Source organism: Ptychodera flava, chromosome 19 (genome assembly GCF_041260155.1).
Source record: "Ptychodera flava strain L36383 chromosome 19, AS_Pfla_20210202, whole genome shotgun sequence".
NCBI lineage: Eukaryota > Metazoa > Hemichordata > Enteropneusta > Ptychoderidae > Ptychodera > Ptychodera flava.
The window spans coordinates 447,501-462,347 of record NC_091946.1 but is presented as its reverse complement, the minus strand read 5'-3'; the positions used below and the strand labels follow the sequence as shown (position 1 = coordinate 462,347).

The window sequence follows — 14,847 nt, the reverse complement described above, 5'->3', positions numbered from 1 at the left end:
ATTTGTGTTTTTATGTATAAGGGCAATAAAGAAGATTCTTTGTTTGCTGTCCTTGGATTTTTGAAAAACCTACAAGCCAGCCAGCAAAAAAAACCAAACACACGACATAGATCAACCGCATAAACTTTAACTTTCCCATCGGTTTATGGGTCACAAGTATGAACAATCATCTGTTACATTTACAATGCAGTGTTTCTTATGCACTTTGAAAGCAATGCTTGGAAACAAAGGTTATATTTGTATAAGTACAACAAACATACTTATAGGCGAGCGGCAGACACACCCATTTTTCACACTTAATGTACCCACCTTACATACGGCCACATCATACATCATTTGAAAGCTTATTATCTCTACTTCAAGAAAATTGACGATGTGGAGCTGCCAAGTAGGGCCATAACCCCCTAATTTGCATAATTCACATGGGTACCTAATTTGCATAAATGTGATATAAAATTAGGAAATTCATTGTTAACTACTCTAAACATACTTTTAAACTATTGAGTGATATATCAAATGAAAGGCATTTGCATGTAGAATACAAAATTGATATCCAAAAAGATATTTAAAATGGTTTACTGAAATATTTTCATATTAATACTGAAAAAAATATTTACCCTTTTGAATAACAATATCTTAAAAATTTGAACACATACAGCCACATCATACAGCCACATTATACATCATTTGAAAGCTTATTATCTCTACTTGAAGAAAATAGACAGCTTTTAGTTGTCAAGTACGGCCGTAGCCCCTAATTTGCATAAGTCCCACGGGTACCCAATTTGCATAAATGCGATTAATATTAGATATTTATTATTCACTACTCGAAAAATACTTTTAAACTATCGAGTGATATATCAAATGAAAGGTATTTGCATGTAGAATACTAAAAAGACATCCAAAAATATATTTAAATTCATTTTACTGAAATATTTTCATATTCATATTGAAAAATATCTTCCCCTTTTCAATAACAATATTTAAAAAATTAAATACAAAAAGCCAAATCTTACAGCATTATCATACGTTATTTGAAAGCTTACTATCTCTACTTCAAGAAATTGACAATGTGGAGCTGTCAAGCACGGACGTGGCCCTTAATTTGCATAATTTACATGGGTACCCTATTTGCATAAATGCGATATAAAATTAGAAATTTATTAACTACTATAAACATACTTAAACTATCGAGTGATATATCAAATGAAAGATATTTGCACGGAGAATACAAAATGGATATCCAAAGAGATATTAAAATGATTTTACTAAAAAATTTTCGTACTTATGTAGAACAATATACTTTCCCCTTTTTAATACGATATTATAATAATTTTAACACATAGAACCGCATCACACAACCACATCAAACGTTATTTGAAAGCCTATTAATCTGCCTCATGAAAAAAGACGATATGCAGCTGACAAATAGGGCTGTAATGATTTAATTTGCATAATGCAAACGGATACCTAATTTTCATGAATACAATATAAAATTACAAAAATCAATTGTAAAGTACTCTAAACTTACTTTTCAACTATCAAGTGATATATCAAATGATAGGTATTTGCATGTAGAATAGAATCATGAACTCCAAACGTGTATTCAAAATATTCTTATTGAATATTTTCAATTAAATCGTAAACGTTTTGACTAGTTTATAATATTCAAAATATTGTATACTAATGACGAATAATGCTAAAGTTTTGGGGATAAATATCTGAATTTGTTTTGCAATTGATTTTTTGTTTATTAAGGATACGAAAACTGGAACATTTTCCTGTCTAATTCCCATATAGCTTAACAACAAGAATACATAAAACCAATTGGAACTAATTTGGGATAATTGGGTCTCCATATTTTGCAAATTTTCTAAAGCGTGTTTTGTGCTCTATAGTTGAGTGTTGAAATATAACAAGTTACTCTTAAAAACATTACAAGTAAAAAGAAAAGCAGATGTTTAAATTTGAAAATTAAACCGACATTACTTCACCATCCAATTATCCCAAATTAGTTCCAATCTTGTTATAAATAGCTGTGTGTTGAATGACCCTTTTGTATTATTGATGTCATTTTTGTTTCAATTTCTCTAGAAATCTTGTTTGATGGAGACATCATTGGTTACTACATCTGTGTTACATCTGTATTTTCAGTTCAGTTATGTGGAATATGTAGACGGAAGGCACCATATTTCATTTATCGTATTTATTGTCATATAATGAAGGAAAAGCAACTCAACACACCGTTCATATCTTCGTTGTTTGCATTTTGTGTATGATATTGTGTATATTGTCAGTGTATATTATGTTTGGCTGTTTTATATAAAGTGTTAATTAGCCATGGCGATTATTCTAGTTAAGAGTAAAAACTAGCACCACTTACAAGTTGGTACCTTATGCTAAAAATACAAGTGAACAAAATGACGCCCACGAGGAAAGTTCGTGGGCCGCCCAATTATAAGTGGATGATGCAGTCCAACCTTTCACAGATCAAAATTCATTGACTATTTTCTCAAATAAATCGTGAAGAAATAAACAACATACATCAAAGATACAACAGATTTTACACGGAAAATTGAGACAATAAAAGTTCCGGCCAATGCGACATTGGTAACACTAGACATTGTTTCAATGTACACTAATACAACGCACAATGAACCAATGGAATCAGTCGACAGAGCATTAAATCAGGAAAGATCATCAAATGATTGCATAATCAAACAACCAAACAACAAATACATGATAGCTATGCTGAAAATAATCTGAAAAACAACACTTTCAAGTCAACAGTGAATTTTACCGTCATGTACTTGGGTGCCGTACGAGATCTCCAGTTTTACCAGAAATTCCCGACATTACATTTTACAAGACAAAATGAGAATAATTCAGCAACACACTGAGCAAATATCGCTCTGACTGAGATTCAGAAACGATGTATGGTTCTCATTGGAACTCAACACGAGCTTAATGAATTCATATCAAACATGAAAAAATGCATCATACTTTAAAATTTTCGAAAGCTCTTCTCAAGAATTCATATCGTTAGACCTCATTATCTATAAAGGTCATCGGTGGAACAAAGAGGACATTCTCGACTGCAAAACACACACAAAACCAACAGATACATTGCGTTCACGAAACAAACGGCAACATTCAAGGGCCTTGTTAAACGCGAAACATTACGATACATTAGAACAATCATGCAACAACAAGGCAATAGAGAATACAAGATATTTTCGAGATAAAAGTAATGAAACGCGACCAAACGATTCTAAATCTTGTTAAATTATTACTAACTTTCAACAATCGGATGACATTTAAATGTTATTAAATTTTCATTAAATAATTTCAAAACCTTGGAATCGTAACTAGTAAAAAGGAACCAAACACATTTCAGGTCCCCTATATGCTGATCAAAATCTCCAAGTACCCCTCTACACTCTCCCAAAATTTTCGAATCCAACCCGAATTCCTCTGCCTCTCACCGTTATTTGTGAGCGTAGCCTAATCACATACATAAGAAACGGAAATATAAGCGTTACGATGATGCCAAACTTCACAAAACCTACAACAGTCCGATCTCCGATTCAAATGAGCGTACACAAATACAGCCTGAACGAACAATAGACATCCTAGCTTCCGTACTTAAACAAACTGAACTTTCATTGGAACAACTCGATTGGTAACACCTACAATCATTCAATCAGTGCACATGTTTCACCAAAAAAAATGAAGGACTGATGAAGACAACTCAGTACTCTCAAAAGGTAGCATCAAAGGATCGCAGTGTCACATTAGTCTTGCTACCCCATAGGGCAGGACACGTAGATTAGGGCTTCGTCTCGCCATGGCAAATCAACACTATACACAAAACGGCCAAACATAACATAATATACACTTACAATATACACATGTACCGTACACAAAATTCAAACAACTAAGATATGAACGATTTGCGGAGCTGCTTTCTCTTATTACATGTCACCAATTGTGTCTGCTGTCGAATTAATCTTCCCTGCACAGACCTTTGTTCCTGCCAAGGCAGCGATAACTGTGGCAACCCTTTTACCCATGACAATGCTGGTGAAGAAGAGGATGATGAATTCCTAAAATTACTAGATTTACTGGAAATGACATGAATGATTTGGATCATGAATCATGCCATTACTTTGACTGCAGCTTACTCTGACACATTGTTTCAGCTACAAAGCTACATTTCAACAACTACAATAGTGTCTTTCGTGTGGATCTTTTTGTTGCATTGATACTTAAATTATTTTTTTAAATACCATTATTAAAAAGAGGAAATATTTATTTCGACAGAAATATGAAAATATTTCCGTAAATTAATTTAAATATCACTTTTGATATCAATTTTGTGTTTTACATGCAAATACCATCACCACAGACCATATATCACTCGATAGTGTAAAAGTGTGTTTAGAATAGTTAACAATGAATTTTTTAATTTCATATCTCATTTTTGCAAATTGCTTACCAGTGTAATTTATGGAGATAAAGGGGTACGGCCTTCCTTGATAGCTCCACTTTGTCAATTTTCTTCAAGTAGATATAATAAGCTTTCAAATAACGTATGATGTGGCTGTATGATAGGACTCTATGTGTTAACATTTTTAAAATGTTGTTATTCTAAAGGGGAAAATTTTTTCCATATAAATATGAAAATATTTCAGTTAAATCCATTTCAATATCTCTCTGAATATTCATTTTGTATTCTACATGTAACTACCTTTCATTCGATATATCACTCGATAGTTTAAACGTACGTTTAGAAAAGTTAACTATAAATTTGTAATACTATACCGCATTTATGCAAATCGGGTATGCGTGTTTATTATGCAAATTAGGGGGTTATGGCCCGATTTGGTAGCTCCAAATTGTCAATTTTCGTGAAGTAGAGATAATAAGCTTTCAAATGACGTATGGTGTGGCTGTGTGTTGTTGCTGTATGTGTTAAAAGTTTTAAAATATTGTTATTCAAAAGGGGAAAATATTTTTTTCCATATAAACATGAAAATATTTCAGTATAATCAATTTCAATATCTCTTTGAATATCCATTTTGTATTCTACATGGAAAGACCTTTCATTTGATATATCACTCGATAGTTTAAACGTATCGTTAGAGAAGTTAACAATAAATTTTAAATATTATATCGCATTTATGCAAATTGGTACCCTTGTTAATATGCAAATTAGGAGGTTATGGCCCTACTTGGCAGCTCCACATCGTCAATTTCTTAAAGTAGAGATAATAAGCTTTCAAATGACGTATGATGTGGCCGTATGTAAGGTGGGTACATTAAACTCCTAAAATAAGGCCCTTTTTGTGGATTCGCCGCTCGCCTATTAGGTTAAGTGACTGTGAGTCTGAACAAAAATCCCATAATAAACAATGGCAATAAACACTATACCAGTACATAGGCCCTAGTGTACCACATGTACAGTGTGATAGTAATCAACTGGTTGTGTTACGCAGATCTATAGTTTGTCTCTGACGGAGGTTTATGCACTAGGTAGTCATAGGCAAGAGTAAAACTATTAAAATAACAAGATCTCAATTATGAATAAAAAGCACATTTGCGACAAATGTAAAAGATGCAAATTACGTATTACGACAATGTTTACGAAGTTTTGAAGAAAACAAAATATATTTGAATCAACCCCTAATGAAGGAACATAAGAACTTCACCGTTTACGCAATGGCTTCAATTTTGCAATGTGTATAAGTGACATTTGTATATTAATTATGACATGTACATTTCAGATCGAGATTTGTATTGATGTTTATGATTGGACGTATATTTCCATCTTTAATTCATATCTATCATATGATCCAAACCAAGCCTTAAACATAACGTTTAAAATCCCATTCTAAAATAATACGGCAAAGGGAATACAAAGGACAAGAGAGAAAAATACAACAGACAGGGCAGGAGGACAGACAATTGGAGAAGCGTGTCTTGGGCGATGGCAGCTGTCAAGCTTGTCTACCGAGAAATAAAGTCTATGTAGTACTAACGAACTCTGAACATCTCGTGTAGTCAATCGAAGATTACCAGCACCTCTCAGCAAGCTAAGACGAGTCCATGAGTAAAAGCAGGCCAAGATGAGGTAATGAGATAATAGGAGAAAAACGTGTAGTAACAGTTGTTTTGACAACTGTACACTATATATTTCAACACGTTGGGGTAAACTTAGAACAAAAAGGTGTTCTTGCAAAACCTGAAAATTCCAAATATAAAACTGTAAAAGTTACAGAGTATAACAAAGTATGTAGTTGTCACTCAGAAAACAAATGCTAAACATCTTGGTAAAAGGTGAAACTACTATCCCTTCCATAAAATTACAATTTTTACAGTAAGAAGAGTTGGTAGCTGAACAAATCATAACAGCCTCAAGTACAAATCCTCCTTTTTTAAGTGTCAAATAAATACTAGTCCTGATCACTGTTTCTGTTGAGTTAAATGCTCCATTAGCTGTAACTTTAAAGGCTATTTATTCTGAATTTTGTGTATCAACTATTTTATAGCCGAATTCAAATTGCGCTGATCGCGATGTCAGGTTTGTTAATAAATATAGCTGCACGCTCTACTTTAGACACCGCTGCCTGAAATTCGGACAAATTTTTCCATGCGCGGTCGTTGTTGCAGCTCAGTTGTAGTCTGAGCCATAAATTCATAGGAATTAGTGTGAGTTTTTGTATTCATTATAACACTAGCAGGTTTTGATATCATCGTTCATGCCGAAAATGCGGACTAATTATTTTTGCATATTAATGACAGAAAACTGACGCTATTGCATACTAAAATGCTAAACATTCTGCTTGTCAAGACAGCAATGCCGAATGGCCATTGCTATTTTGAAAACAGAATTCTAATCTGGACTTATAAAATGTCCAAATCGTTTTTTAGCAGAAAATAATGTTCAAAGTACGAACTATTTGGAGCATTCAACAACGAACATTTCACCAGCGGTACCTGCATGCCAATGTGCAGATCCAACATCGTGATCAATCGCGGATCGTGGAAAAGCTTATGGAAATTCAGTTCCGTTCCTTATTCGAAGCTAAACCAGTATTGTTTTCGATCCGTCTTTATGGAGACCAAAAAGATTTCACGCACTTCCGCCGATTTGAAAACTTTGAGGGAGAAATCAACTTGTGAAACGGTCAATTGATCTTCACTTACGGTACACTGCAGTCCGCTACAACAGGAGGTGCACATGTACACTTTACGTACAGTGGTTGATGTACGCCTATAAGATAGGTAATCTGATTTGTACGGAAACAATCGTACGACATTTGCGTTTTTGCGACATTAAAGTAAATTATTGCGACATCGCGAACAAAGAAAGGGCATATCCCGCCGTATTTTCGATCATACGATCTGTGTTTGTTTTTCAGATTTCGTCCAAAAACCTACCCGCACGCAGACGGCAAACATAGAATTTTACGGCGCCTTAACTCCAGTTGTTTGTTTAACCCCCTATATAGCACTCAGCAATAGTTAGGACAGCTAGCCGTAGTCAATGTGTATTTGTAAAAGTTGGGGGGGCAAAAGTATACCTTTGCCCCCCCCCCCTTTGCCCCCCCCCCCAACTTCAGCATTGGGGGGCGGCGGCCCCCCCTGCCCCCCCGGTTCCTACACCTATGATGTATGTATGTCCATCCACAACAAAATCTTGAAAATGGCTGCATTGGTCAAGCTGATTTTTGGTCTAGTCGTGCTGTATATGAAGTACCGGTAGATTATATGCTGTTGTTAAAATGAACATGTCAGCATCGTAAAAATTCGGATGAGGGACAAAAAATGTGAAAATCTTCAAAAATCAAGAACTCAGGAACTGCCCATCTTACCATTGTTATACTTGGTTACTAAGTACCTTAGGCCACAGAGGTTTAACCAATTGATGTGATGCAGATATTGGCTATTTTCTATTTTTAAGGTAGATTGCGGCTAACAGTGACTTTAATCAAGATTTTTCTGAAACTTTCAGGAGATGTCTGGGATGAGATGAAATGTTAAAAAATAAGAAAAAAAGATGGGGTCCCCATGCAAATTTTGGAGATATGTCGCCCTTTATGTTGTCCCGCGGAAACATTTAGCTGAAATCAGTTAAAATGTTGTATTATTCGATTAAGTAGCGTTATTGAATAATAAAACTGAAATACAGTAAAAACAATTTGATAGATTTTATACAACACAAGTCCCTGTATTGTAATATATTAGTTTTGTGATCTACTTTTGAAAATATCAGAAAATATAACAACGTTTCCATGAATAGTGCGTTTATAAAAAGAGCAAAGTTTGGCCTAATTTTGTTATTTTCATTACAAATGTCATGATCTGAAATCTATATTTTCTTTAAACTCTCGTAGATTAAGCCAACAATATATATATTTCGAATCAAACGAAAAAAATGGGGGTCACCGCACAATTTTTTAAGATATGGGCATTTTTAATACAAAAAATGCTACACTGAAGCGCCCTCTAGCGACAGATCCCTGTTTAGTTTGATATATTCGAAACTTTTTAAATAGGTATTAAATAAAGTTTAGTTCACTTAAATACTGCAAATAATCCCACATTTGTCACACTTAAAACGGGCCTGTTACACAGGGTTTGCTATCTTGGTGTGAACTGTTTTGACAAACCAGATTTGAAAGTCACACCTCAAAGTAATATTGTATGCTATATCGCGACAAAAAGACCACTTCCGGAAAGAACGCTAGCGGAAAGAATATTCGTATGCGTGCGCAGATACGATGCCCAGTACGAAAATTCGCATTACCCGCAACCTACCTTAAACAGGCACTTCCCCTACAAAACCCAGATTATCATAAATTATGCAAAGGTAAAAAAGCCATGCTACTGATAGAATGTGCCTTGTTTGGTCCCAGAATCCCATAATTTTTGTCATGTTTCAGGCTTTCATTGTCGTTTAATCATGCATATGATGAGTGTGAATTTACAGAGACTAAACTTGAGTCTAAAATAAACTGAAAAAATTTCTGTTTTTGTCAGAGAACACATATGTTTTTCAAAATGTGTTGTCTGTATGACCATCTGACCCCTCTCTGCATATGTCTCAAAAGTGCCCACCATGATCATTTAAATTGATCACACAGTTAAAGCAAAGCTGTGAGAATTCAAAAACTCCCGCCCAGTGTATGCAAATCATCAGTAATCCCCCTATTTTGTATCCACGGTCCCGTAACTTTCTGTTTTTCTCTATTTGTCCATTTTCTAAAACTAATAGTCCTGTTGCTTTAAAATTTTGTTTAGTGGTTCTCAAGGATGCCAAAAATAGGATCCATGGAAATCATGGTGAAATTCACATATGTCATTACGGGAAAGCTCCATTAATTAACTTAAGAATACCCTACTTCCCTAGAGGATCAATTTCACAGACCTGCCTTTCCTACAATGGCACCAGCTGGATTAGATAAACATAACAATGGAACATTTACACCTTTGGGGGATTAAAAGTCTTCTGTTTGTCACCTGAGTTGGTCGGGCAAGGACCCGGGTTTCAGGTACCATGCAAGTTAATGCAGTCTTCCCCTAATGTGTATTTTGGGGAAATTATTCTGTGAAACTGTCAATCCCATCACTTTCAAAGTAGGTGAAAAAGTCATTATGAGGTGGAGCATTTCATACTGCTGGGGTATAAGATTGCTTTGCACTTGCAATGGAATTTCTGAGTAATCATGCTGTAGGGATGCTACGTCATTTGTGTAGTAATACTTAGTATTTCTTTAAAATGGGAGCACAGTGTCATTGACACTATTTTTTCCTTAGCCAACATACACACATAGTTTACCTTCGATTGCAGGAATTAATCCCTGAGAGCCAAGCCAACACACTGTTGGCCCTGTACGAACACTGTTGCTATGACGGATGGATTACCATGAATACTGTTCTTGCAGGACATATGCCTTAGCTAACACACAAGTATTCCTGTATGAACACCAAATACTGATGACCAAAATGTACAGGACTCAGAGAAGCTGCATCTGGTGCTTCTCTGAGTTCTAATGTCCACACACGTGAGCATACTCGTATGTCGCAGCAATGTCTGTCTGTCTGTGTGCTCAATATCTTTAAAACGGCTCATCAGATCAGAATCAAATCTGGTACATGAGAATGACTGAACACAATCTGGTCAGATTTGCTACAAATGTTGATCACACAATGATGTATCAGCCTTGAAAGATATTAAGGGTTGACAGGAAAGATAATTGCTAATTTGCATATTTAATGAACTTTCCTAATTAGGGATATGTATCTGAATTGACAAGACCAAAGTTAATGAAACTTGCTACATATATTGAAGATACTATGATACAATATTCTTGAAAGTCATTAAGCTTTGTCACTTCATCAAACTCCCACTTTGCATATTAATAGACATCAAAGGTCCAATAACCGTTATCATTCAAAGTAACTATGAAATTTACCAGGTCCAAGGAACATATCGATGATGACAAAGGCAATGGGGTCATCTTGAACCATGAAATAGTGGTGATACCAGGTGTCTGGAATGGGTAAGCGTACCCTGCCAGCTAGCCACACCCATCAAGATTGACCCAAAGCGACAAATCCATTGTTATTTGATGAATTCACCAAATTACTTTTGTAAGTCAAAATTTGGTATGCTGTCACTCATCATTCGAGAAACAGACAGGTCATATTTTGATACAACATCTCTGTATCTACCGTAGAACTTCTTAATTGATTTCACTAATCTACTTTCTGAGAATCCTTGCCTCACTAACTTTTGAGCCAATAGGCTGTCTAACTCGAAAGTCTTCATATGAATTGCATGCTCTACTGTATCTAAGGAGTTGTGAAATATATACACCATAAGCTGGAAATGATGGTATTTGCTGGACAAAAAGGGAAAGTTTAAATAAACTTTTGTAATTAGGGATTTATATTTGAATTGACTTGACCAAAATAAATGAAACTTGCTATGTACATTGAAGATACTATGATATAACATTTTGGAAAGTCATTAAGCATTTTATTGCAGCCAATTCCTTATTTTGCATATTTAATGAACTTTCCTAATTAGTGATATATATCTGAATTGACTCCACCAATGTTGATGAAACTTGCTATGTACATTAAAGTCTATATAAAGATACTGTGATATCAGTATTGAAAGTCATTAAGCATTTTACTGCAGCCAATTCCTTATTTGCATATGTAATGAACTTTTGTAATGAGGGATATATACTTGGATTTACTTGATCACAGTTGGCAAAACATGCTATGTACATTGATGATTATACCAGGTTATATCAATATTGAAAGTCATCTCGCATTTCATGTCAGCTAATTTACAATTTGCATATCTAATAAGCTTTCACAGTCTGGCGTATATAGCTTGAAGGACTTGCCCAAAGGCAATTACACATGCTATATTAAATGGTGATACAATGACAGCAGTCAAACAAATTAATTATTTTGATTTCAGCTATGTCCATGTTTGAATACTTAGGGAGCCGTCATTATTTACGGCCTGGGGGGGGGGTCTGAGGATTTGCTTTCGAAACTCCAAAATTTCGAGTAACCCCCCTGCCAACCATGACATGTTTGAGTAACCCCCCCTCTCTGCTACAGAAAATTTGAGTGACCCCCCCCCCTCCCCCCAAAAAAATTGGGAAAGTTAAATATCTATCTGAATCTATACAGTAAAATGGATTGCTGCTGCGACAGGCCCTGTACAGACCCTGATTAAACCCTGTGGTATAGGTCTTTGTCGGAAGGAGGTTCCAATTGCTGTGGCAGGGGCTGATGTACAGGTCTGTATCCAGTGCTCTGGTGACATGCAGTTATTCTGTAGTATTTTTTTTCAAGAGGGGGAAGATGTGGTGCGAAAGCACCACAAGAGACCGCATAAGCGGTCGCGAGGGGAGGTCAGGAGGGGGGTGTCCCCCCTCCTGCCATTGGAGCTTTTGAAAAATAGAGGTTAAAATGGTGTTATTTGGTGGCACTTGGGGAGTATTTTTTTCGTATAAAAAACTCAAAGGAAAATAAATCTGAGACAGTATTCCAAAACTTATATTTCAGTTCACTGATTTCAACTATATTTTTTGAAACCGAATTATTATTTTCCTGCAATAAAAGATGGGTTTGTTGTCAAGGCATTCAACTGGTTTTAAACTTTATAGCATTAGAATAAGCTTGCTTTACACATTTTCCCCTACCGGTAACCTATACAATGTAGAATATAGAAAGCAGACGTTTCTCATTAATGATCAGGCAAGTATATCAATCTTTAATCAGGAAATACTGAAAAATGTACTCAGTACTAGCCTCTAACATAAGGCTTGCCACGTTGAATAGCTGATCATTCTCGTCTGAAGATCACAATAACGTGAAACACATAGTGTAATGAGATTTTAGTTTCTACTTGAAACCACCTGTATTATGATTTATATATATGTTATGTGTGTGTGTGTGTGTGTGTGTGTGTGTGTACACACCCTGCAAATACCGGGTATGAATATACATATCTTTACTGTTATTGTTGTATTAATTCATAGCTCCACTAAATGCTTCAATACATGTCAACAAAATTGAGTAGCTCCCCCTTTCTTGTTCTCCACTTTTGAGCAACCCCCCCTTGTAGCTTTCGATTTTTTGAGTGACCCCCCTCAGATTCCTCCAAACCCCCCCAGGCCATAAATAATGACAGCTCCCTTAATGACCTTTAGAATTGATCTGTGGTGAATATTGTTTATTATGTTGATCATAACACTTTCAATTATGTTGCAAACATGTGGCAAAGGTTCAAATTTGCACATACATGCAAAATATAATGAAACGTGAGCATTTTCAGTTCATATCTGGTTGTTATATTGACCACCGTTACTGAGAGTGTTACATGATACAATAACATAAACAAGTAAAGATAATCGTAAACACATTCAATGGAAATTAATCTTGAAATTTTATGGTGGAGGTACTGAGTGTGTATTATCCAACTGGCATGTAAGTTGATTCATAGAATTCAAATTTTAAGTAAATCTGTTCTGCAAATATCAGTATACAACAAAATTATAATGATATTTGTGAATGCATGCATTAGAACATAATGTTATCATTAGTTCAATTATTATGAAAAGTAGTAGTAGACTCATTGTAAAATAGATGTGTAATAATAAAGGATTTCTGTTCATTGCAGTGTTTCAAGTTATGCTCATTTGTGCTGGAAGTCAAGAAACTGAAGTGGAACTAACAATTCAGTTGAAGATATCCCTTCACTCTTATTCAGCCAAAAATATTACAACTTTGAACTTCAAACGAAGGAAGTTTTGCAGTCAAGGTTTGTAAGCTTTTGTTTCTGACCTTTGTATCTCTTCAGTAAACATGTCTTAGACCCGTATGGAGTTAAACATGAACAAACTCCAGGGCTTATTTTTTGAAAATGGCGGGAGAGCTAAAATTCACTCTCCTGAAACTATCTAGGCGAGTGGTAGGCGAGTGACATAGCAGCTCCCCTGAAAATAGTCAGGCCAGTAAAAAAAAATTGTGTCATCTCGTGTGATTTGAATATGGCAATGCTGACATTAGGAGAGTGACTGAACAGGTCCCCTGAAAACAGTATGGAGAGTGCATGAATAAAATTTATTACGAAAACAATATGCACTCGCTGTCTTTCTTATTGTTATGTTATAGAGAAGGGAGAAAATAGGATTATGTATTTTTTGCTCACGTGTGTGGCATATGTCTGTGAGCGATGTCTGTCTGTCTGTGTGTCCGTCTGTCTGTCTGTCTGTCTGTCTGTCTGTTTGTCCGATATCTCAAAAACAGCTGATCTGATCAGAATCAAATCTGGTAAATAGATTCAGTTAGCAAATGGCAAGAACTGATTAGTTTTGGGTGGGTGTGGCTTGCATACTTTTTGCTTATTTGCATAATTAATGATTTTAGAAAAAACGGTTATACATTAAAAACAACTGTACACAATTTGATGAGATTTGCTACAAATGTTGATCATACCAAGATATATTATCAGTGGGAACCATTAAGGGGTGACATGAAAGATAGTTGCTAATTTGCATATTTAATGAACTTTCCTAATTAGGGATATATAGCTGATTTGACTTGATCAAAATTGACCAAACTTGGTATGTATATTGAAGATACTATAATTTAACATTCTTGAAAGTCATCAAGCATTTTAACTTCACCCAATTCCTAATTTTGCATATTTAATGAACTTTGCTAATAAGGGATATATATTTGAATTGACTGGACTAAAGTTTTTGAAACTTGCTACATGTATTTAAGCCACCATGATACAACATCCTTGAAAGTCATTAAGCATTTTTACTGCAGCCAATTCCGAATTTGAATATTTAATGAACTTTCCTAATTTGAGATTTATATCTGAATTAACTTGATTGTAGTTGTTGAAACTTGCTATATACATCAAAGATACTGTGATATAACATTATTGAAAGTCATAAGACATTTTTACTTCAGCCAATTCCTAATTTGCATATTAAATGAATTTTCATAATTAGGGATATATATCTGAACTGACTTGATCAAAATTGATGAAACTTGCTATGTACATTAATGACACTATAATACAATATTATTGAAAGTCATTAAGCATTTTTACTTCCGCCAATTCCTACTTTACATATTTAATGAACTTTGCTAATTAGGGATATATATCTGAATTGACCGGACCAAAGTTGATGAACCTTGCTATATACATTAAAGATACTATGATACAGCATTATTTAAAGTCATTAAGCAATTTTTCTTCAGCCAATTCCTAATTTGCATATTCAATGATCTTTT

At 34.8% G+C, this 14,847-nt stretch overlaps 1 protein-coding gene across 1 annotated transcript in view; it reads left to right on the top strand.

Annotated features, from left to right (window-relative positions):
- LOC139118317 (tyrosine-protein kinase RYK-like) overlaps window positions 1-14,847 on the top strand; it is a 202,722-nt gene that overhangs the window by 31,126 nt on the left and 156,749 nt on the right. Inside the window, exon 4 of the mRNA XM_070681571.1 lies at window positions 13,217-13,357. Within this exon, the coding sequence (XP_070537672.1) occupies window positions 13,217-13,357 (141 nt within the window). The remainder of the gene's footprint in view (window positions 1-13,216; window positions 13,358-14,847) is intronic.